This window comes from Centrocercus urophasianus, unplaced genomic scaffold (genome assembly GCF_019232065.1).
Source record: "Centrocercus urophasianus isolate 14NV4802_14NV808 unplaced genomic scaffold, USGS_Curo_1.0 seq_22, whole genome shotgun sequence".
NCBI classification, from domain to species: domain Eukaryota; kingdom Metazoa; phylum Chordata; class Aves; order Galliformes; family Phasianidae; genus Centrocercus; species Centrocercus urophasianus.
In genome coordinates, this window is record NW_024884778.1 from 11,077,232 (window position 1) to 11,100,721 (window position 23,490).

Genomic DNA, 23,490 nt, shown 5'->3' on the forward strand with positions numbered 1-23,490 from the left:
CATCTGTAGTTGCTTTTTAGGTGCAGTGATACATTATTCTTGAGTGGGACAAGTGGTCTCACAAAATAAGTTGAACAAGGGATGGTGATATTGCTGTGACAACGTGGTGATTCTCTGGGCAGTTTGTTAAAATATACTGCTTGTGGTTCTCAATAAAGTGTGCAATATTCTGAGCGTGTATGATAGCGAGCATCTTTGGACAGCCGCAGAACTGAATGGCGTCGTTTCAGGCACATCAGTACAGCAATAATCCTATTGGAATTTTCAGCTATGTGTTGTTTGTAGGAGCTGCTGAATGCGTATGTGTGCATTCTACAGATGTTTCCTCTAGCAGTGTATTTCTGTTATTGCATGAGAAGTAAATGGAGCAAGAATGACCCCTCTCAATGATCTGTACTGGAAAATAACAACAGGTATTAGCTAATAGCTTACTTGCTATTTCGTGATTGTGTTAATAAAGAGCCAAATTATCCTAAATAAAGACCTTTGAAAAAACAAAGCCTGGGATATATCTAAGAGCTAATTTACCTTTTAGTTTTGCCTGCGAACTTTGCTGCTCAGTGTTTGAAGCGCTGTGTGTGAACAGCTTTTGTCAAAGATTCGGGGTGGTCACACTGCTGTGTGAGTGAAAAGAATCTGACTGCTGATCTTTGCTTCCAGCTGCAGTGGTCACAGAATAGTTGTATAAGTTTACGAGGCTCCTCCTTCAGTCTCTGCAACTGCTGTTCAAAAGCATATCTTACAGTATATAATATCAATAATGCTATCAATAAAGCTATTGGTAACATAGGTTGTTTGAAAAATAAGAAAAAAAGGTTAAAAACAAACTGCTATTTCTTTGTATGTAAGTGCATTTTATTAGACCTTGTTTTCCAGTACAAATGAAGTATGGCTTTAAATTACAATCTGAAGGCAGGGGGGCCGGTGAGGTGATGGGGAGATGTTTATCCAGTTCTTTGGGGCTGTTCAGTGGAAAGGCATAGTCTGCTCAGTCACTGCCTGCTGAAGCTGATGGGAGTTGGGCAACCAGCACAACCTGTGCTGCTATGTGATGGAAAGCATCCTGCTGGGAGGTGGGATAGAGCAGTAGAGACAGCAGTTGTAGTTGAAAAAGGGTGGGAGAAAGCAAGATAAACTCAAATGCTGAATGGCTTGGACTTGTCCTGCTTAGGTCTATACTCGTTTTTATTCAAGGAACTGTTGTGACAAAGTATGCTTTTTCTAGAAGATAATCTCATCCAAACCATGCAGAATGAAAAGATGGCTGCATAACTAAGACAGGCTTCAGAGAGCTTTGTAAGCAAACCAATAGCAGAGCTGTGCAGGTGTAAGTGCAACTTGTAGCAAAGCATTCTCTGTTGATTGATTTCCAGCTTTGAAGTTTGTCCTGTGCTGATCTGACCCAGTAGAAGTTTCCTGATAGAGACAAGAGTCACAGTACTGAACATGACAATACTTACAATGCTTGCAGGAATATTTTAATTCTTGGACAATGGACATCTCAACCAACAAAGATAACCACATTTTACCAAAGCAAAAAGGTATCTGAATTGTCTGGGCAAAACTCAGTGTGAACTGATGGAGTACGTAGGGATCAGGGGATCTCGGGGAGGTGAGAATGCTTCTTCCTCAAAGGTCATCACTGTTCTCCAAACCTTTTCCTGCCAAAAGGTTACTCCTGGTAAGCATCCAGTGCAGGTAAGTTACTGACTGACGTTGAACAAAATGAGCAGGGAACATCAGTCAGAGAAATACTTTATTCTCTTCAGTTTGTGTGTCTACAATTACATATATCTAAGGGAATACTTCCCCCCCCCCCCACATGTGGAAAGATAAAAATAGAGGAGACTAAATAATAACATATATATAATAATAACTGCTGTTATTTTGTTGCAGCAATGATAGCAAGAATACAAGCCAGGGAAGGTGTGTAAGAAGCCATGACATAGTATCTTTTCTTAAACTAAGTGACAAGAGCTCTTAGCCAGGCCCTGTTTCAGCTCCTACATGGGACCAGCACATTAAGTACTGCAATAGAATCACTGCCACAACTTTGACTTGATGAACCCAAGCCTCAGTCTTGTGTTATTCTGCATAGCAGCCTTTTACAGAACCTGGGAGTGAGCAAACCTGTAACAGTTACTGAGTTTGAAATGGCAGGAAGGAACAAGAGCTGAAGCAGCTGCAGAGCCTTCCTGCACAGCCGCTAACGCTGCCGTATCTTACTGTGGATCTGCAGTTCGCTTTGCCACTAATGGCTTATGGTAACTGCAGGCTGCTGTGTCTTAAGCCATTACAATGATAACGTGATTTTGCCTGAGTTACACGTTTGTTCCTCTTTGTCTAGGAAATTGCGATAAAGATGAAAGCATCCTTTAGTTTCTTACGGTTTTATTCTGATAGTTAACCAAATGTTGCTAATGAGTCTTTAATGAAGAAGCGCGTTCCAATACTCCTGCGTCTCCCATTAAGGACGTAGAGCCGCGTTAGCTCGGCGGTAATATCTGCGCCTCCTGCGTGGGAGAAATGGCAGCCGGGCCGCTTCTGCTGCAGGCAAGCTTTGTAAGTAGCAGTCAGTCCGAAGTCCGGTGGGAAGCTAAGGCTTACAGGCCAGGAGAGGCTCGCTGTTTGTTGCCCGCTCCATGCGGTGCTCGGCGCTGCGCGCGACGTGCTGCCGTCCCGGCGCTGCCTGCCGCTCGCTCGGTGCCTCCCCGCTCCCAGCGCCGGCCCCAGAGCTCCGCACACCCCCGGCGGTGGTTCGGCTCTCGGCGCCGCTCGCCCCCTCCCCTCCGGCGCCCCGTGGTCTCTCCCGGCGGAGGCGGTGCGCGGTCACGTGTCTCCCGGCGGCGGGGCCGGGCCGAGGCGGCGGTGCCGCGGGGCGGGGGCAGCGCCATGGCGCTACGGGAGCGGGGCGCGGGCGGCGCCGCGGAGGCCGGGGAGGATGCGGCGGAGGGGCCGGAGCGGGGCCTGCCGCTGCTGCCCTGGGACCGCTTCTCGGCCTGGCTGCACTGCGTGTGCGTGGTGGGCTTCGACCTGGAGCTGGGCCAGGCGGTGGAGGTACGTAAGGGCCCGCGGGCGCCGTGGCTCGGGCACGGGGCCGCATCGCTGCTCCCCCAAACCCCTACCCCCCCCCCCCCCCCCCCTCCGGAACGCCCGGCTCTGCGGCGCGGCCCATCGTCCCGCCGGAATCGGGCACTTCCTCTGGGGCGGTGTTGCACAGCCGCGGGGGAAGCGCGGCCGCGTCCGGGAGGGAACTGCGGTGCTGCCAAGTGCGAAATCCCAGCCGGCCGCTGCTCCGTGCCGCTGCGCTTTGCAGCTCTGCGCGTGGAGCTGCGCGAAGCAGCCGATGGGGCTGAGAAATAAACTGCAGAAATGCCTCTGTTCGGCGCTTTCACGTCCCGATCTCGTGCTCATCTCGTGCCCGTGCAGAAACCGGTTGGGGCTATTTTGTTGTGGCTGGGACGGTGCTTTAGCAGGGGTGCGCGTTGACTGGCTTAGTGTTGCTGTTAGAATCCTTAATGCAGAGTTGATGTGTGTCAATGGCTCAGGGGAAATACAAGTAATAAACCAGCGTCCTATGGCAGCATCTGCGTTGTTCTCACCGAATGCTGGCGGCAAGGAGGGTGATAGTGCTGTGTAGCCCAGGACTGAGGCAGAGGCGCTGTGTGTGGGTGAGGGATGTTCAGGGCTCTGTGTGGTCAGCAGGCAGCTCTGGTAGCAGTCCGGTTCACTGTAGCTGAAAGCACACCTAAAATGAAACTTAACGTGTGTGGAATTACGGCCTGAGTTTTTTTAGTTACGTTTTTAGTTTCAGTTGGAGTCCTAAGAATGAGGTTACTTAACATTACAGCATGTTAAGAGATGCACAAATGCAAAGCAAATGCAGTGTAGTTTCAAACTACACAAAAGAAGTTGTTTTTTTTCTTCTCTGGAAACTGCTTAGACAGAAGCAGTGCTTTGCCAAAATCTGCAGCAGTAGGGCCTTTTCCTTACAGTTGCATTGCAGGGGAGGATTCTGAAGTAGCTGTTATATTTCCTCCAACTAGTCACAGTTTTCCACTTACTTTCCTTTCACTTACAACAGCGTGCACTTACATCTATAGGGAAGTTGGAATTTCTGGCATGGGCTCTGCTATGATGCTGCCTTTCAGGCCGTGTCCTTTCTTTTCTGTCCAGCATATGAGATGACCAGTTCAGGCAGGAACAACAATGTGTGTAAGAACACTGAAGTTACAAAGGGAAGCATTTGGAAAGCAGGGAACTATGGTCTCTCATCATTCTGCTCCTTTGTGTCTTAAATTGCACTTTTCTTTTTTATTTTGCATTTTCTTTTGTGCTTTTGATAGGCAGATTCATTTTCTGCACCTTCTGGCCTAGCAGCAGCTCACAGAAATGGTGTTCTCATTCTTTTCTGTTTGTATTTCTTTAAGGTCATTCAAAACATTGTATTTTGTTTGTACAAAAAACCACCTTCACCTGGGCTCTGCTTGCTTTCGTTATCACTACATCACTGAGGTGGCCACCCATGCAGCTCAGAAAGGCTGAGATGCGATGGGATGGACGATAACACTTGCTGCTGGTTTTACTTCCTTTGGTTTCATCTTCACTTGACTTCCGCCAAGGTACAGTAGCTGCTGAGCAACAGGGGTATGAATTCCAGCCTGCTGGCAGCCCCGTTCATCGTAGCCTAACTGTAGGCTTAAAGCTCTGACTGGATGCAGGCGAGCGCGGCATCGTGCAGCTGCTGAGCGACTTGTGATGGAGTGCATTACTTAAGTTGGTTACAACATCGCCTTGGCATAGCAGAATGCTCTGAGGTTCTGTTTCATTCTTTGCTCTTTTCTTACTTACTGGCGTAGTTACTGTTGTTGTGCCTTCAGTTGTCACATTGTTTGTGATTTATGCATTGTAAGCAATGCCAAATAACCTTTTTTTTGTCAGTGTAAGTGGCTTTGTGGGTGTAATTCTTGCTCTTTCACACTCCTGATTCTCATTTGTGGCAAGTGTTCCATCTTCACCAGTTAATATTAATACGGTAGGTGCTCTGTGATTGAATTTTGGTTATCCCAATCTAACTACCCAGTGCAACAGATTTCAGACAGTAACTGCATCTTCTAGGCACAAGTTAAACACAAACTGCTCTTCCTTAGGACCAGCTGTGCCAAATGTCAAATAGCCTGAGTTTTTGAGTGTACCTTTATCATCTTCAGCTCGCACCCAGAACACCCTGTAGAGGTGTTCTTTAATCTACTCTCAAAGATCATTAGCTTAAAAAGCACATGAGTAAGAAGAGATGCACAGCATTAATAATTTATCATAGTCAGTAGTCTAAAGCTGACAAGTATTTGAGGGTTGTATTGTAGAAACACTTAAGAGAAGCTGTTTACTTATACTTGGTGTATTTTTTAATGAAATACTACCTTTTTTCTTTTTCCTGTAGGTAATATATCCTCCACATTCAAAGCTTACAGATAAAGAGGTAAGTAGTGGTTGCTGTGTAAATACGTCGTTTGGTTTTAGTTTAGAAATACCAGGAAATGTAATTGTCCTTTTTCTTTTCCCTACTCTTTAGAAAACCAATATTTGCTACTTGTCTTTTCCAGATTCCAACTCAGGTAAGTGCTTTTTCTGTTCTGTAGTCATCTGCTGTTGGACTAAGCTGTTCAACAAGTATAAATCCAGGGTTTGGGATTAAATCCTTTCTCTGGAAACCTTAATATTGCAGTACAGGAAAGTTGCAGTTAAGTATAAAACTATGGTTGTTTGTATTGCAGTAAGACCTGAGAATTCTTTATTTACTATGGGTGAAATATCAGGAATGTATGCAAGACCTTCCTGGTGATGTGCATGCAGAAGTTCTAAGGTACTTTGCAAGTATATAGAAGAGATACATATCTCTTTTAAACAAAGTAATATTTTTGTAATTGAGGAGAAAAGTGTAAGCCCAGAGTTTGGAAGCAGATGGAAGGGTCTGGGGCATTCTTCTAGTAAATATGTAAATCTAAGTGTGTATTTCCTAAATTCCTAACAGTGAAACGGACTTTTAAAAATCAAAAGCATTTAGGAGAACAGTCCTGAAGGAAAAATACATGTAATTTAAATTTTCTATTCTTCCCTTTTTTGCCTTGTGTGGTCCTGCTTGCTGAATTCTTTCATCCAAATTTTCCTGTTCTGCTGCCAAAGAGGAATTAGAGGCATGTGGCTGAAGGCTTGGACCACCTGCAGAAAGAGATGGCAGAAGTACAGACATGTCTTTTCACATTTATTTCTTTATCACAGTCAAAACCTGTAGTAACACATTTGTCCCCATAACTGCATGTACTTCTTGCTTTTGATTCCTCTGCAGCATAACACTTCTGCTATGGAATGATGCAGATAGGTGCTTTCAATATGTAAGAGCTTTCTGGTATACATAATATTAAAAAAAAAAAAAAAAAAAAAAAAGCCTCAGCTCTTTTCTCCTTTGTCTTTATGTCATTAAAATTAAGGTATTTTTTCTTGATATCCGGTGGGTAAACAGAGGAAAAGCTTCTGTTACTGAAAATGAGTTTCCTTCTGACTCATGGGTAATAGTTACAAATTTGTCCAACCTTTGAAAGGTACCGAAGGTACAAAATAATGCATTAGGATCTAAGGCTGCTTTATTTATTAATTTTGCCCTTACAAGAGCGGTAAGTAAAATTATTAATGGAGTCCTAGGCTTGCACAGAGAACCACAAGAGAACAGCTTACAGGTCAACTTCTGCATTAGCTTGCCCCAGCTTGGTATACAAGAAACAAAGGTTAAATGCTTTCATTGAAGAGAGGAATGAGATTTGTTCAAGATGAGCAGAACTGTACAGCCAGACCAAGAAAATGTGTAAGAACAGTTGGGCAGCTGTCAGTAGAGCTGTTCAGGGATGTAATCTGAATCTTCAAAGCTAACAAACTCACAAAGTAGAGTTTATGTTTCTTCTTCTTGTTTAAAGAAAGCTATTGTTGCCAAAACCATCTAATTGTTTACTTAAAACATATATGAATATGTATCTATAAACAGGCACAATTGGAGTGCATTTCCCTTTTTCTGTGGTGAAGTTGAAATGCTGAATGCTGTCGTTTGCTGTTCCCTCTCTCTTCTCCCATTAGGTTGTCTTGGCGACACGCAGTTTTGCTTTAGATTTCGACGGTCTTCTGGAAGGAAAGCTTCTGTGTGTTGTTTCCTGGACCACTTGGATAGAGATCTACCAGTTTACTTAAAGGTTGGTAATAAAACAATAAAAGTAATACTTCTGTGTGTGTGTATATATATATATAAAAGATCTTCTGAATGATGTCAGCTACTAGGCTAATCCTGAAATTCGTGCATGAAGAACAAAAACTGGGTGTTCTGAGGGAGGAAGCTGAGCAGATTCACTCATTTATTTATTTATTTTGGTAGTATGTTGTTATTGCAACAATTAACTAATAATCACTTCCTCTGACTATTCCTTGAGTTTTCATGGATTTGGGGCTGTAACAAATCAAATCAGTGACCAGAGCTGTTCTGTTAGTGTCCGGAGGCCTGGAGATCAGATTGTCAAATCCCTTGCATCTGAAACACTTCATAACTTTTTAAAAACAGAATATGAAACAGAAACAAACAAATGCACAATGCTGAGAGGTCTCTCTCCGTTTTGTTTCCCCTCCACCCTCCTTTTTTTTTCTTTTCTTTGCTTTTTTATTTTTATTTTTTAAGATGGAGGCATTATCAAGAGTTCATAGGCAAAAAGTTACCAGCATTTTCTTATGGAACACTGAAATACCGAGGCCTTTAATTATGCTAGTGGGAGTCTGATTCTCAGTTCTGTTTATGTGGCCATTATTTGAATTCCTGCATGTAAGAAGTATGAAGCTGATGTTTTATCACTGAGAGCTTGCTACTACTCCAGCAGTCTTTTGTAACGCTGACATATTACGTACCAGTTCTTGTCTTTTCAAGTTTCCCATTTCTTTAAGTTTTGTAGCTGCTAACATCTTTTTAGTGCAACTTTGCAAAATTTAAGTGTTGACCTATTCGTCTGGCAATTTATTCTAGTTTTGCTTTCAGTGGTATTTCAAGAGAATGTAGATAGAAAAATAGCAAAGCCACAAAGGACAACTCTTTCCACACAGTGGTACTTTGTCTTTGAAGTGCTCATAAAGATTTTAATGTCAGTAAACAGAATAATCCTTCTTAACTGTATCTAATCAGTTTGAGTTTGCATGTAAATAGCCCTATAGAATCCTTTGAAAAGACAGAAAGTATCAGTGTGATACATTGAATTCTTTTGGTTCTTTTGCAGAAAGATCCAGCGTATTACTATGGCTATGTGTATTTCAGACAAGTTCGAGATAAATCATTAAAAAGGGGCTATTTTCAGAAGGTAATTTTGATTTTCGTAGGAAAATATGTATTTTGAAGATAATTGCTTTTCAGAGACATCAGGGAAGCAGAATATCTTGCTCCTGTAGCTAAATGCTGTGGTGGTTTGTAGTAACCTGGTCTGAGTTCCCTGTGAGCGTGAGTATGTTCCAGCTCCACTGTTAGAAGAAAACATTACATCAGAACAAGAAGTTGGAAACTGGGGAGATTTTTCTTTGCAGTTGATTGTGGTCATGTGTGGTTGGTTTGTACGTGTGAGGAAAAGTCACGTTTTATGTTCTCTGAGGATAACAGTTAGAGCTGCGATAGAAGGTGTTAACTTAGAGTGACATCTTTGTGCTGTTATGCTTTATTGCAGTCACTGGTCCTCATCAGCAAGCTGCCATATGTCCATCTCTTTCGCACCGTGCTTAAGCAAATAGCACCGGAATATTTTGAAAAAAGTGAGGCTTTCCTGGAAGCAGGTAGTGCTGCTGTTACGTTGTTCCAGAAACACTCCTGTAATATCTCCTAACTGCTTTGGGGAAATAGCAAACTGCCACATCTGAGTTTGTGCATTTGTCTTTCTGCAGGGTAGAGGGCTGAAACTTCAGCAAACTGGTTTGATTTCTGTCTAGATAATTGAACAGAACTGATCTGATTCTGGATCCTTTTGGGGGGGGTGCAAGATCCCCGTGGGGGCTAGCAGTACAAGCAGCTGACATCAGTCCTTAATTTGTACTCACCACAAGTTGAATCCTTTCAGGCATTCTGACAAATGTTCTTAAGCAGCTGTACGTGTGTTGTCTTCTTGGGCTGGCAGGGAGTGTGTGTGTTTGTTTTACCCAAGCAGGAGCAGCAACAGGGCAGTGCTGCTAAATATTCCCTCAGTCTGCCCTATACAAAATTCCTGTCTTTGTACTTATAGTGAACAGAAATTGGTGGAAACCATTCTTGACAAAAGAATTGTTTGTAATCACCTGTAGATAAACAGAGTTTTTTGACAGTATTACAAACACAGTAAGTTCTGGAAAAAAATAACTACTAGAATTAGCAGTGATACTAAATTGTTTTCAAGAAAATGCTAAAAAGCTTGGTAAGCAAACTTTATTATTATTATCTCCAAAGACTTTTTTTAATTCCCCCTAACTACTTGCATCTCTCTTTCCTATGATAGCTATTTTTGTATGTGTGTTGTCCAGTTTCTTCATATGTACTTTTTAAGGGTTTCTGTAATGGTCTTTCAATGAATTGTGAACCAGGTTGCTATAAAAGGAAGACAAGACAATAGTGTTTTCTTGAAATGAAAACCTTCACAGTTCTAATGAATACGTGAAGAATGTCATCTGCGCTGTAAGACTTCTCTAGAGTATGAGTGAAGAAAATATAAATAACACTGTTGAGGTATTAGAACTAATTTACGATTTCAGTGTGCACTAAGATGACTGCAATACCATGAGTTACTGTGCATTCAAACTAGTTATAAATTGTTCTTAGTCCATTTTTATTTTTCTTTAAGTCTGCAGCGATGTTGATCGTTGGCCACCACCAATTCCAGGGGAAGTACTACACTTGCCTATTATGGGTGTCGTAATGAAGGTAAGAACTTCAGCACAACCTTTCTCTGATGATGTTTTCCTCCCCACTTACTGTGTATGTACTCACTGTACTCTGCCTTGTTTTCAGTGTCTCATACTTGAGAATAGGAACAGACTTACGCTCCATTCTTGATTAGGTTCCTTGATTAGGGAGTAATCTTTTTTAGTTCTTGTGGACATTAGAGAGATGTTTCCAGATCACTACTAGTGCAGTGTCTGTATTAATCTTCTGGTATTTGCAGGAGATTAGCTGGATTTGCTAGTTATATTTGCCAAACAAAATACTAAGTATCACTTGAAAATACTGAGAATTCAATTCTGGTCAAGTAAAATGAAAAAAAAAACATAGGATCATTTGGGTTGGAAAAGACCTTTAAGGTCATCAAGTCCAACTGTTCACCCAGAGCTGCCAAGTCTTCTATTAAATCATGTTCCCAAGAGCCACACCTACAAATCTTTTAAATAATTTTGGGGATGGTAACTCAACTGCTTCCTTGGTCAGACTGTTCCAGTGCTTCACAACCCTCTCTGAGGAAATCTTTCGTAATATCCAACCTAAACCTCTTCTGATGCAATTTGAGGCCCTTTCCTCTTGTCTGGTCACATTATTGCTTGGCAGAAGAGACCAACCCCCACCTGACTGCAGTCTCCTTTGAAGTAATTGTAGAGCCTGATAGAGTCTCCCCCGAGCCTAAGTAACTTCCCGAGCTGCTTCTCCTAAGACTTGTTTTATAGACATTTTACCAGCTTTGATGCCCTTTTTTGAAGAGACTCCAACACCTCAGTGTCTTACAGTGAGGGGCCCAAAAGTGGACACAGTATTTGTGGTGCTGCCTCACCAGGAGTTGAGTACAGGGGGGCAATCACTTCCCTAGTACTGCTGGCCACACTAATTCTGATAGCAGCCAGGATGTTGTCAGCCTGTTAGGCCACCTGAGCACACTGCTGGTTTGTATTCAGCTGGCTGTTGACCAACACCCACAGGTCCTTTTCTGCCAGGGAGCTTTCCAGCCACTCTTCCGTCAGGCTGTGGCACCATACAGGGTTGTTGTGACCCAAGTGAAGGACGCTGCCCTCAGCCCTGTTGAATCTAATACAGTTTGTCTCCACCTATCAGTCCAGCCTATCCAGATCCCTCTGTGGAACCTTCCTGCCCTGTGGATGTTCTGTAGAGCAAGTTAAAAATTGTACTGTGTGACATTGTCTTTAAATGTTGCAGTTTGTCTGTAAGCATTTATTTTAGGTCACTCCTGGTTTCAATACAAGGAAAATGAATTATTTTCTCTCTTTCTTTCAAAGCTGCGAGTTCCGACATATCGTGACAAGCCTGGAACGACCCCGATAGTACAGAATATGCACCAGGTAGAGATCAGATGCTGCTGTTGTGTATAGCTCTAAGACAAAGCTCAACAGTTCTCTTTGTTGGTTTTGTTGTGCTTTTATTTTTTTGGTTACTTGTTCATAAAAGCTTGGTAGCAAATCCCCACATATTTTGGTGATAATGAAATTCAGTGTCTTTGAAACTTCAAATAGAAGAGCCTGGTGTTGGATTCTTCGTATGAAAGATGTTTAAAGCCAATTACACCAGGCTCTTCAGGAGATGACGAGTTGTCTGCTTTTGGGTAGGGATAGCTGGCTAGCAAAATTAACAACTTAAACATCCTTTTAATGGGTAAAACTGTACTAAACTATTTTTGGAGGACAAAAAACACATTCAAATTCTTTTTCCATGGAAGATGGTTGTAGAACAAATCTGTCTGTGTCTTCTTTCATATGCTGTGCAGCTCTTGTTTGAAACAGCATCAGTGTGTTGTATCACTTTAGCACTGAAAGCTGTATGCCTGTGTGGGGAGGTGGTGTTAGGAGAAACTTTTAGATTAATAAAAAGTTACTTGTGGACATAATGTACTACACACTGCAGTAGTTATTAAGTACAGTAGTGGGATATAGGGTACGTACTGTCTACTGTCTGTAAGCATTAAAGGAAAAGTTTTAATTAATAGCTGTCATGACTAAAAAGCTAGTACTGTGATGTCTTTTAGGCAGATGCTCAGATCTCTATGACCTTACCAACTGTTCATGAAGTAGATCTTTTCAGGTAGGAATTTGAATTAATTTATTCCTAACTGTGAATTTCCACCAGTTAAATATTAATGAGGATTCCATAATACGTAGCTCATAGGTCACAAGCTAATGCTTATCAGTGTTATTTTTAATACTCTTTTTCTCTAAAGCTACCTAAAAAAAGAATTCAGGTAACGTACAGCGTGAAACTGAAATAAATAAGCAAGTCTGTTGAACATTACCTTTTGCAATGTTATTTTACATTTTTCAACCAATTCAGATTCTCTTGGAAACCTTGTTTTCACTCAGTCAAATATGTATTCCTTCTGGTTATGTTAAATGTACTAAAACCCCTCAATCTCATTTTAGGTGTTTCTGTCCAGTGTTCTTTCACATTCAGATGCTGTGGGAACTGGTGCTGCTGGGGGAGCCGCTTGTTGTCATGGCACCATCGCCAGCAGAATCTTCAGAAACCGTGTTGGCACTTGTGAGGTAAGTGTGGTGGAGCTGCAGAACAGATGACCAAGTGAGTCACTGTCAGTGGCAGCTGGGTGCCACTTGGGTGTATCTGAATATAGCAAAGCCTTATACATTTTAATTTCGATTTTTCTGTAGTGAACTTTCCATTGCACAGATACAACAACTTCTTATCTTTCTACTCTGCAGTTGTATTTCACCATTAAAGTACTGCAGTGATTTCAGGCCATACTTTACCATACACGACAGTGAATTCAAAGAATACACAACCCGCACACAAGCTCCGTAAGTAAACCAAACTTTGTTCTGAGGGTGTCTTTCAAAGCCGCTTGTAACCACAAATCTGCTTTAAGCTATTCTGAATTTTTGTTATTAGGGAGTTGAGACTGCTTACTGTAAGATAATTCTTAAAAGTATACAGCAGTTAGCTACTCATGTTGTCACTAGTTGAGGCAGTGCATCCAGAAATGAATTACTTGCACTCAATTTGTCAGAAAAGCATTGAAAACACTTGAGAAATTACCTTTTATTAAAAAAAAAAAAAAAAAAAAAAAGCATGAATCTCACATCTCCTTTAAGGACTCCTTGTAACTTACTGATGTCCTACTTTCATTTTGACAGCATACACCTACAATATTTCTTACGTTATTTAAATGCAGCTTGATGTGGGTATAGGCTGTGTCTTAGATTTACTGATCTTTTTTTAAACTTTTTTTTTTCCTAATGTCTGAACAGACAGTGGTTGTTGTGTTAGCTTTTGTGGTTGGTTGTTTTTTCTGTATTTTCCTTCTCAATTTAAAACAAAACAAAACAACAAAAAACCCAAACAAAAACCATTGCCAGAGATGCAGCAGTGGAAAAAGATCTAAATGTAGGCATTGAGCTTACAGTTGTATTCCATGGGGATAGTTATGCAGTATGTAATTTAATTTCTAAAAATAATTTCAAGAAGAATTAGCTAAACTTCAGCCACCCATATTGTATCAATACATGTGTAGCAAATAGAAAGATATTAGGAAGCTTCGTATGTGAAACAGAGCTGGAATTTCTCTTGCTTTCTTATGAAAAATAAAAACACGAAAGGATTGGAAATAGGCAGTGGCTCAAAGAAGGGTGCTTTTGACCATGCACAAAATGGGCAGGAGATGTGCTAATTCTGTGTGCTTAGGCTATGCTTAACACCCCTAAGGTTGTGCCTCTTGAGAATCAATTTGTTTCTTATGTTGATTGTTTTTTCTTGTGACAGTGATAAGAACATAAGATTAGCCATCACAAATCGAGTACAGCAGAATAAAGTGTTGAGGTGTTTTTATGGATAATGGTCTTCATTGTTGTTTTGGAAAAGAGAATATAAACCATGTGTGATAATATGGAGAAATTGTGAACAATATTTGGAGACCCCAGTGAGTTTAAATGAATAGTGCTAATGAGTTAAGTGGGATTGTATAAACATCAAAAATAATGGAACTGAATGGATCCAGATGGATGTGGTTGAACAGCAGTAAGTTTCAGAAGAGGTTTGATAGTGTAGGCTGAGTCAGTGATAAACAAGAGAAGACTTCAGTGCAATTTGGTACTGCCTGTTCTATGCTGCAATGAGGCTGAGAGGTGAAAACTGCTATTTTCATAGCCCAGACATGATACTGAGCTACAGAGCTGTGTGTTCAGATTTTTTTTTCCTGCCTCTGAATACCTAATGAGTTTACAAAACATGTATTGCTACAATCAGCAAGTGGAGGGAGGAATGCGAGTCAAAAATAGGTGAAGAGGAGCACAGATGTTTATGCCTGCTTGTCGTCGTAGTATGAACATACTTTCCTTTTTCTCCCCACCTTTCCCTAAGAAATAGGAAACTTATTAAGAACAGCATTCATGGCGTAACAAAATCTGAGACTTTTAGGACCAATCTGAGGAAGTGACAATAATCTATTTTATTGCAGTAGTTCCAATGAGGTTGCAGCTGTACTCTCCTTAGCTAGAGTGTGGTTATAAAATGGTTGGCAGCCACTATATGGAAAATTACAGCACTAAAATGATGTAATCATAATATAAATCCCAAATTCTGCAGCCCTTTGCTGTAATGGCAGCCCTGTGGTCTTACTGCCTCTTGTTCTCTGGCTGTCTGTATGCATCCTCAAAGCCAGATTGTAATGAGTAGATGGGAAAACCTGAGAGGTTGCAGGCTTGGGGGCAATGCTATTAGCATTCTTGTACTTCTCTGCCTGATAATTGCTTTCTAATAAAGGACACTGAAGTGTTGGAAAGGAAGCAGAGCAGCAAGTGTCTCTTTGCCTCGTGTTGTCATCTGAGTGGTAGCTCAACTGAAAAGTCTTGTATTGATATGCATACAAAATTACTACAAGGTTTGTCATAATCAAACCTTGAAACATAGCAATTACCCTTTCTAATGTAGGGTCAGATTCCTGATCATTTAAAACAAACAAAATCCACAGTAATAATTCAGGTAATACCCTGTTCTCATTATTTTAAGTAGGCAGCATAGAGCTGAGAGTCTCAGTAGAAGGATGGGGGGTTGGACTGATCTCTGGAGGTCCTTTCCAACCCCTACAGTTCTGTGATTCCATACAGCACTTCTATTGCTGACTTTCACACACCTGTGTAGCCATTTTCTAAACCTTGGAAACTTTGGTAAGCTCATCTTTACCTGTAACTTAAATTGTAACTTTTGAAAATCAATACAAAAATGAAATAACTTCAAGTTAAAGCCTTTTGTGTTCACTGAGACACACGTTCTTGCTGTCCTGTTTTAAACATTGTCGTTGTTCTTCTAGACCATCTGTTATTCTAGGGGTGACAAATCCTTTTTTTGCAAAAACTCTCCAGCACTGGCCCCACATCATCAGGATTGGAGATATTAAGCTTCCAGGTACGGCATAAATGTCTTCTGCAATCCTGTCTGACAAGATATGTGTGCTTGTTTATGAAGAAACATGTCATTTGGTTTGATGAATTTAGTTTATGTTTAACCATGTGTAAGTTTTCATTCATACCAAGTTCTGTATCTGTGTTGAGAAACATTGTTTCTGTTTAGGATTTAATAAATCAGTCACAGCAAGTGCGGAGAAATGTAGGACCCATTAAAAAAGCTGTATTAATAAATTAATCCTGTAATATTCCAGTAGTTATTGATTGGTTATGGTAGGCATTTTAGTTGCATAATTGAGTGGAGTTTTAATGTAATACTTGGTATTGCAGATTGCAAGTCTGTAATAAAATCCTGCAGAACTGCAGTTATGGCATGGGATTCCTGCACACAGCTGTTTGTGTGGCTGGTTCAGTGCTGCAAGTAGGAGGCGTATAAATACCTGGTTAGGGTCATGCATCATAAAATCTGTAACAATGAGCTATGTTGCATTTACCACAGTAATTAAGGATAGGTGCTGTGCTCAGTGTTAGTAAGGAAGTTTTTGCTTTACTTCAGAATACATCATTTCTGTCCAAGCTTCAGAATGCTTCTTTCAGATGGAGAGAAGGGAGGAGAAAAGCAAAATGCTGCCTGTTCTGTGGTTAGGATCTGGAAACTACAGTCTTCCTTTTCTTTTTTTTTTTTTTTTTTTTTTTTTCCTCCTTTTCATCCCACTCTGCAGTTCCTGCAGGATTTCATACCATTATTTTTTCTAAAGTCAAACATCCAACCAGATAAAAGGGAAGTTCTGGCTGCTGAGCTTCCAGGATTGTTAACAGGTGGCTTTGAATGTTTTGGCAGGTGATGTTCCAAAGCAGGTGAAAGTGAAAAAACTGAAGAACCTAAAAACTTTGGACTCCAAACCTGGTAATAAAGTCACCTAAGAGTTAAATCACCAGTATTTTTAGTTCAAAAGAAGCACAGTTTCCTTTGGCTATATGCTGCTGCCTTTTTTCTTTAGGTGTTTATACCTCTTATAAGCCATACTTGAACAAAGACGAAGAAATTGTTAAACAGTTACAAAAGGTAATACTGTAAGTCTCTTAATGGCAACTGTATTGCATGCTGCCCTACCCTGTTCTCAGTTAGAGCTGAGCTGTGTCTGCATAATCACAATGAAACTGCATTCTGATTCCTTTGCCCCAATTCGTGACTGAATAGATACTTAGATATTCTCATTGTAGGAGAAAGGGCTTCTTGTTAGCTGTTTGCATAACTAAGTGAACTGTAAAATTCAAGAAGCTTTATAATTTAGGTAATTTAAGTGACGGATCAGTTCATCTGTTTTGACCTCTTCACCTTGCTGCCCCCCCTCCCGACCTCTTTGGTCCAGAAATTTCATGCATGTTCAAGAACCAGAGCTTCCAAACTTGTAACTGAAAATCAGCCACTGAAGGGCTGATCCTGTTGCTTTGTTTCCATGTTTCAGCATAGGGAATGCAATAAGTGAGCTTATGACAAGTGTACACACAACTACTGGAATAAATATTATTTTTAAAAAATACCCTATTTACATATCTGTAATAACAGCCTTTTTGTGATTTTCTTTTTAAGGGTGTACAACAGAAACGTCCTACAGAAGCACAGAGCGCGATTCTTCGGCGGTATTTTTTGGAATTGACAGAAAGTTTCATTATTCCTTTAGTAAGTTGTCAGACTTTGTTCTTACAGTGATTTCTTAAGGTAGCTGGGGGGATAATACAAGTAATTTTTCTCCTAACACAGAGCAGATTTCCAGAAACCTCTGCAAGATCAGCTGGCTCTAGAAGATGCTATTTAAATTCTTACAAAGGAGAGACTGACTTGAATTAAAGGCAGAGATGCATCTACTCACTGTCTATCAGGGTGTCACACATTTAAAAAAAAAAAAACAATTTTGCTGAATCAGAATAATTTAGTTTACAGCATCTTGCTCTTTGGCAAACGGCAGGTATCTGTTGTTTGGCTCTTTAAACATGGTGTTCTTCACCTGTTCAGGTCTCCTCAGCTAAGTTGAGGAGGCAAATTTTGCCTGATATCTAATCAGGACATGAGATTTGTTGGAATGCTAAATGTTCACTACGTTGTTTTTAATTCTTCACTGAAAAGAGAGTTGGCTGAAATAAACTTAAATATGGGATTTCTTATTTACTGTAATAGTAAAAGCTTACCAGCCCTGTAATTGGAAATCTTGCTCTACTGGCTACAAGCTAATGGCACAGCTTTATGCTGACAAACAAATACTGAGTTGAGGTTGTTGAACCCATGCAGACTAACAGTCTGGGGGGCTTTGACTAGCACTGAAATTGAAATCTGCCATCTCTTTTATAACCAAATTGGATAATGATAGATGTGTTTTAATGTGCTCTTACTTGGCATTTGGAGTTACAAAGTCCCAAACACTTCTGTGCAAAGTTAAGGCATTTCTCTGGACAAGTGCTTAACACTGGGAAGCGATACCTCAAGCATTAGATTTTATATATCTGCTATTTCCTTCAAGTGCTCTCTAATCACTTTGTGGATCACCTGAACTTTTCAGTGTTTTAGAGCATGCCGTGATCAGATTGAATTTCTGTTTGCCCTTGGATGTTAACAATTAGAGGAGTTTTTCCTTATTATGTCTTTTATCTTTTTGAGATAGGATGGGCACATAGGGTGAACCTAAATCCTTTCTCTGGCATATCCACTGTTGTGTTCAAACTTGCACTTCAAGCAAGAAAATGAATTAATTTGTTACAAGTCTTAAATACACAGGTTGAGATCACCCTCTACATTCTTTGCATCAAGAAAAATACAGGGGGAGCTTTGTTTTCTCTAAAGATGGAACCAGGCTTTTCATAGCATTATCAGAGCTGGTCATGTTCATGGATCAAAACATGTGACTGTTTGCCTACAGATTTTAAAGATGAATAACAGGTTGTGTCAACCTGTTTGTGTGATCTGGCAAGGAGGAGCTGCCTTCTGTAGTCAGAGCTTAAGCTTGGCTCTCCCACTGGCTGCCAGTGCCATTGCCAAGCATTGTTACTGCAGAGCAGCCCACAGCTGGTGCAGCAGCTGGACTCTTAAGACACATTTCCAAATACTTGATACAAGAGGTTGTTGTTTGGAATCACCCCTGATATGAAGGTAATGAAGGTACCTGTGGACTACCAAAAAAACCTGTTAGCTAGTGGCTGCAGTTCAGTATATATTCTGTATGTTTCCTTCCTTTCCTGCTTTGCCTTTTCCATGTGTTGTTATAGAACTGAGCAAATGTCAGTTTCTATAGCTGAGGAATATAAATGGAATTAGATAAGCTCCTCCTTATATTCTTATATGGTAAATATGCATTGACCCCACCCTGTACCAGTACTTAGAAAACTCTGTGGTCACAAGTGATAAGTAAATATACACGTGGATTGTGTATCTTAAATACTGCTTATGCAAACAACCTTTCTTCTTCCTTTCTCTAGGAACGTTACGTGGCAAGCCTAATGCCTTTGCAAAAATGTATATCACCATGGAAGGTATGGGAAATACAGTTGGAATGAGATGGAGATTGATAGAGAAGACAGTTACTGTATGCTAATGATCTCTTTTCTCTTTTTATAGAGTCCACCACAGCTGAGGCATTTTAGCCAGGATGATTTCATGAAGACGCTGGAAAAAGCAGGACCACAGCTCACCTCTGGTTTAAAAGGAGACTGGATAGGACTTTACAGGTCATTTATTTCATCAACATTAAAAACAAAACAAAACAAAAAAACCATCAGTTATATCACTATTCTTTTCCTGAGCAAGCTTATCATCGGTATTGGTTTAAGTAAGACTTTATAAGACTTTTTGAATCTATGATTCAATAGAAATTGAAGATGGTTGCTGTAGTTTACTTACTTAAATCGGCTTCTCTCACCCATTAATCGTTACCACGAGATGCTGCTAACACTGTGGGCATCTGTGTGCAAGTATTATTGGCATGGCTGTGTGGAGGGAAGGTCTAGTTCTAACTTGCTATTTCCCTTTCAGTCAAACACTAAAATGGGAACATTTAAAACTCAGCCCTGTTTTGTTCCTGACAAAATTCCTGAAGTTTATTGTCTTTCAAACATCTTTTCTTTACTTGTTTTTTTTTTTCTCAATCCTTTTCTGGGTTAACAGAAGCTACTGTTAAACTCTACTTCAGAATGCTGCATTCTTCAGACAGTGAACAAAGGAAGGGTCCTAATACCTCCTCCAACTCAAATGTAACTGTAGTACTGTTGAAGACATAGGAAACTTGTCAGAATTTGAATTATAAAATTTATTTTTCTTCTGTGTTTTTCCAGGCATTTTTTGAAATCACCGAACTTTGATGGCTGGTTTAGAAGCCGGCAGAAAGAAATGACGCAGAAGCTGGAGGCACTTCATTTGGAAGCACTCTGCAATGAGGTTAGAAAAATGGGTGGCTGTGGTTATTGATTCCTGCTGCATCCATTGGTTAGACGTAAAAATGTCAAGAATTTTGTCAAGTACATTCTAGCAAAACATGAGTTGGCTAACCAAGTACAGACTAGGACTAACATTTAAAAAAAGGGCAATATGAAATGAATTTTACTTTTGTATAATGACTAATCACGTGTAAAACATCTCCAGTACTTTTTTGGTTGTAAGTAATAGTTTCTATTTTACTTTTTTCATCTTATTTGATGATGTTATCTCATTCAATTTCCATCCTTGATGTTTTATTTCTCATAAACTGTGGTACAGCTCAAAGTGTGTTACAATGTTTAAGGTATCACAGCAAATAGACAACTACTTAGTTATGGATGGGAAATAAGCCTTTAACTGATCCAAAATTAGAACCTGAGAAGTGAAATTTGTTGTTGATAAACAATAGAATGCTACATATGTGAACTTCTGTTGTAAGATCCATCCTTATCCACTACGTGGTAGGAACCCCTAATGTCCCGACACTATTTCAATCTTTCATCATGCTGGCTAACGTGATTTGGTAAATATTCACTGCCATTTTGTGTTCTAGATGCTATTTAATCTAAGCCTGTTTGGCATGAAACTTTTTATATTTGTTTGTATTGTGGTTGGATCCTGCCATCCTTTTATGCTAAGGGCTGAGCAAATACGCAAATAAAACTGATTCTGTAGTTCAGAGACAGTATGTGGGTAAAATGAATTAAGCAAATGGCATAAGAACAAGGGAAAGGAGACCCACTCTGAACAGTAGGTGCACATTAATACTATTTTTGAAAATTGCATGTATTGTCATAAATACATCAGTGCTTAATTTTTATTTTTGTTAGAACTTGGTTTTCTGGAGTCAGAAGCATTCTGAAGTAGAAACAGTTGATCTGGTCTTGAAGTTAAAGAATAAACTGGTAAGTGAATTCAATATGGCTAAAAGATGTCTTGCTAAGCAAGGTGGAGGTATTAAATAGTTGAGCTTATAGGTACTTAACAAAAATGATTTTTGATATTTAGGTTCCATAAATCAGTCATCTTGATTATTTTAAAACAAAGCACAAAACACTTCTACCTGAGAAGTCAGCCAGCTTCTCCATTCAGCCATTTGTGTTAGCATTACACAGATCTTGATTTGTTAAAACCACTTGGAGCTTCGTGACCGCTTTGGGAGGGGGCAAGGCTGAATACTCAGGGAAGCAGAGAACCAAACTTTACTGCGATTGCTGACAGTCCAACTGAGCATTAGTTCAGCTGGATGGTGAGAACACCTGACCAGATCAGCAGGTCACATTTTACTTTGTTAAAAAATGAGGAATTCATTTTCTGCATTTGCTAATATGTCGTTTTGGTGTGTTTTGAGGTAAACTGGCATTTTTGGCAGGTCATGTTTTGTTGTACCTTTTGCAGTTGCAGGCTGACAGAGAACATCTTCCTGTGAAAACTGATACGCTGAAGAAGCTGCAGGCACACATCCGTGATATTATACTCGCACTTCCAGATGACTTGCAGGACATCTTGCTCAAAACTGGCACAACGTGATTCCTGCTGGTGTGTGTTTGTGTGTGTGTGCAGGAAACAGGTGAATGTAGTATCACAGAACACAGTGGCTTACAAAGTTCAGGACGAAGATCTAACCAGTACAGTAACACTACAAATGGACTTTACGACTGCTATGGTCCACTGTAATATTCTCACTGTTTTTCTCACTTAAGTACCAGCGCAACTAAAGGAATTCCTGTGTCTAATAATGTTTGAAATAAGTGCTCTTAAAGACAAATCCGTGGCATCTGAAGCTATTCCACGGTGTAGGACCACAGTGCAGTGCTGGCACTGCAGAATGTTTTCTAATTGGTGCTGCTATACCCAATGCTGTTAACTCAGGGGTAAGCAATATTGATCCTGTACTGTCCTGTTGATGTAGTATCTGATTGCTTTCCTTTTTTAAAAAAAAAAAAAACAAAAAACAAACTGGCATAATATGTGACTTGGTCAGTACACCAAGTTATACGGGGGTATTCTACTGGTAAACCATCAACGGCTTATGAAACTGTTTCAGGGACAGCTGAAATAATCAGAATGGTTCTTAACTATATCTTCCTTTCACCTTCTGATCCTCTTTCCAAAGACCATATTAATTTAGCATCTTTAAAGAAGAGAAGGCAGCTGACAAACATTTCCCGAAGAGAAATTGCTTCCATTTGATGTTGGTTAATTAGGGTGCTTTTGCTCAAATGCCTTAAACAAATATCAAGTAACTGTATACCAGTTTGTGGTTTTAAACTGCTGATGTTCAGGATTTAAAGTGGCTCACTAGTGTAAATGTATTCATCACAGTGAACAGATTGTCGTTCTAATACAGAATTTAACATCAGTGATTTCAGTAGATAGCCAGTACACAGACTGTTTCAGCTGGAGACCATAGTCAGCCTCTGTCAGAAATTTTTATAAATATGTATTTTTTATTTTTTAGGTTTTAATTTTTACTTACAGCAATAGGGTCAGTGAGGAGCTAATGGGGTGGGGAGAAGAGGATGCTGACTTTAGCTGACAAAAGCCTATGGAGAGGTCAAACTGTGGCAAAGGAAGATTGTAGAGGGACATTATTTACGGTATATGCACATAGCAGATGTGCATGAAAAAGTAGTGTTCTGTACTAAGCAACAATTGTGATGCTTATCTTCTTGAGCAAGATTCGGTGGTATATTCGGACTCAGCTGCTCTACATGCAGGGTTATACCTTGACCAGTTTCATGTAGAATAAACTTGATGCTATCGTGGACGCACAGCATACACTTACATGACGAGTGGATCAGTTATCAAAAAAATCTACTTTTAAGTGCTTGGATGGAATTTTTAAAAGCACATGACCTTGTAATCCCGCTATAAGAAAATGCTTTTGTATAATAAGTATTTCATACCATCTTTCTAAAAATGTCTTATTTCGATACAAAGTGTCGTGACTATTTTTATGAAAATGTGTATTTTAATACTGTTATGGTTTGTATAGTTATTCATGACAAAAAGTTGTATGTATGTATCATGTTACTTAAACTGCACCACTTCAGCATTAACTTCTAACTTGGAATTTTGTTTGCACATCCTGATGAATATAATTTCTAATTCAGAAATTACTAAGTGGCCATTCTTAACATAAAGCTAACCTGGAGCACTGTGTAGTTCCTTGGAACAATGTAACCTGGTAACAACCACGATCAATATTATCACGACTGCAATACTTATTTTTGTAAAAGAAAATAAAGAGTTTCAGTTTTTGGAAGTTACATGACTTGGATCATGGATGTGACTTTTCTCCTTGATGTAAGCAAGGCTGCTCAGCAGCTTGTAGAGACTGCTGCCTTGTGGGACCTGGTGAAGCCATCTCCTTCGGGTGACCTTTAGGAGCTGATACTAGCTCAAATCCCTGAACCAGCTGCAATTATTAGAATCTTGTTCAAAAGAAAGGCAAAAGGAAAAGTTATATGGGGTTGTTTGCCATCTTTGTCAGTGACCTGTAATGCTTTTAGTGCTGGTAGTTCAAAAGGATCTTCAGTTAGAGCTGCAGGCCTAGGCAAAATGTAGGCGCAATGCTAGGACTGGTCTTTCTTTGTTGCAGGCATCTGATCTTGTCTCTCTGCAGTCCTTTGACGCTG

At 40.1% G+C, this 23,490-nt stretch overlaps 1 protein-coding gene across 1 annotated transcript; it reads left to right on the top strand.

Moving 5' to 3' along the window:
* The first annotated feature begins 2,877 nt into the window (after nt 1-2,877).
* On the top strand, nt 2,878-23,121 carry DENND6A (DENN domain containing 6A). Its single transcript, XM_042823317.1, has 20 exons — nt 2,878-3,057; nt 5,441-5,479; nt 5,573-5,615; nt 7,126-7,238; nt 8,301-8,381; nt 8,739-8,844; nt 9,879-9,958; nt 11,257-11,319; nt 12,000-12,055; nt 12,391-12,513; nt 12,688-12,783; nt 15,291-15,385; nt 16,226-16,291; nt 16,386-16,450; nt 16,979-17,068; nt 18,856-18,909; nt 18,995-19,104; nt 19,708-19,810; nt 20,680-20,754; nt 21,248-23,121. Exons 1-20 carry the CDS (start codon nt 2,893-2,895, stop codon nt 21,377-21,379), a joined length of 1,755 nt encoding a protein of 584 aa, XP_042679251.1. The 5' UTR covers nt 2,878-2,892; the 3' UTR covers nt 21,380-23,121.
* The last annotated feature ends 369 nt before the right edge of the window (nt 23,122-23,490 follow it).

Bases quoted from the DNA above. Each gene is read 5' to 3' on its own strand.
- DENND6A (XM_042823317.1), top strand. From the start codon at position 2,893: ATGGCGCTACGGGAGCGGGGCGCGGGCGGCGCCGCGGAGGCCGGGGAG. The intron at 5,480-5,572 runs GTAAGTAGTGGT...CCTACTCTTTAG, and splicing joins CAAAGCTTACAGATAAAGAG to AAAACCAATATTTGCTACTT. The intron at 18,910-18,994 runs GTATGGGAAATA...CTCTTTTTATAG, and splicing joins AATGTATATCACCATGGAAG to AGTCCACCACAGCTGAGGCA.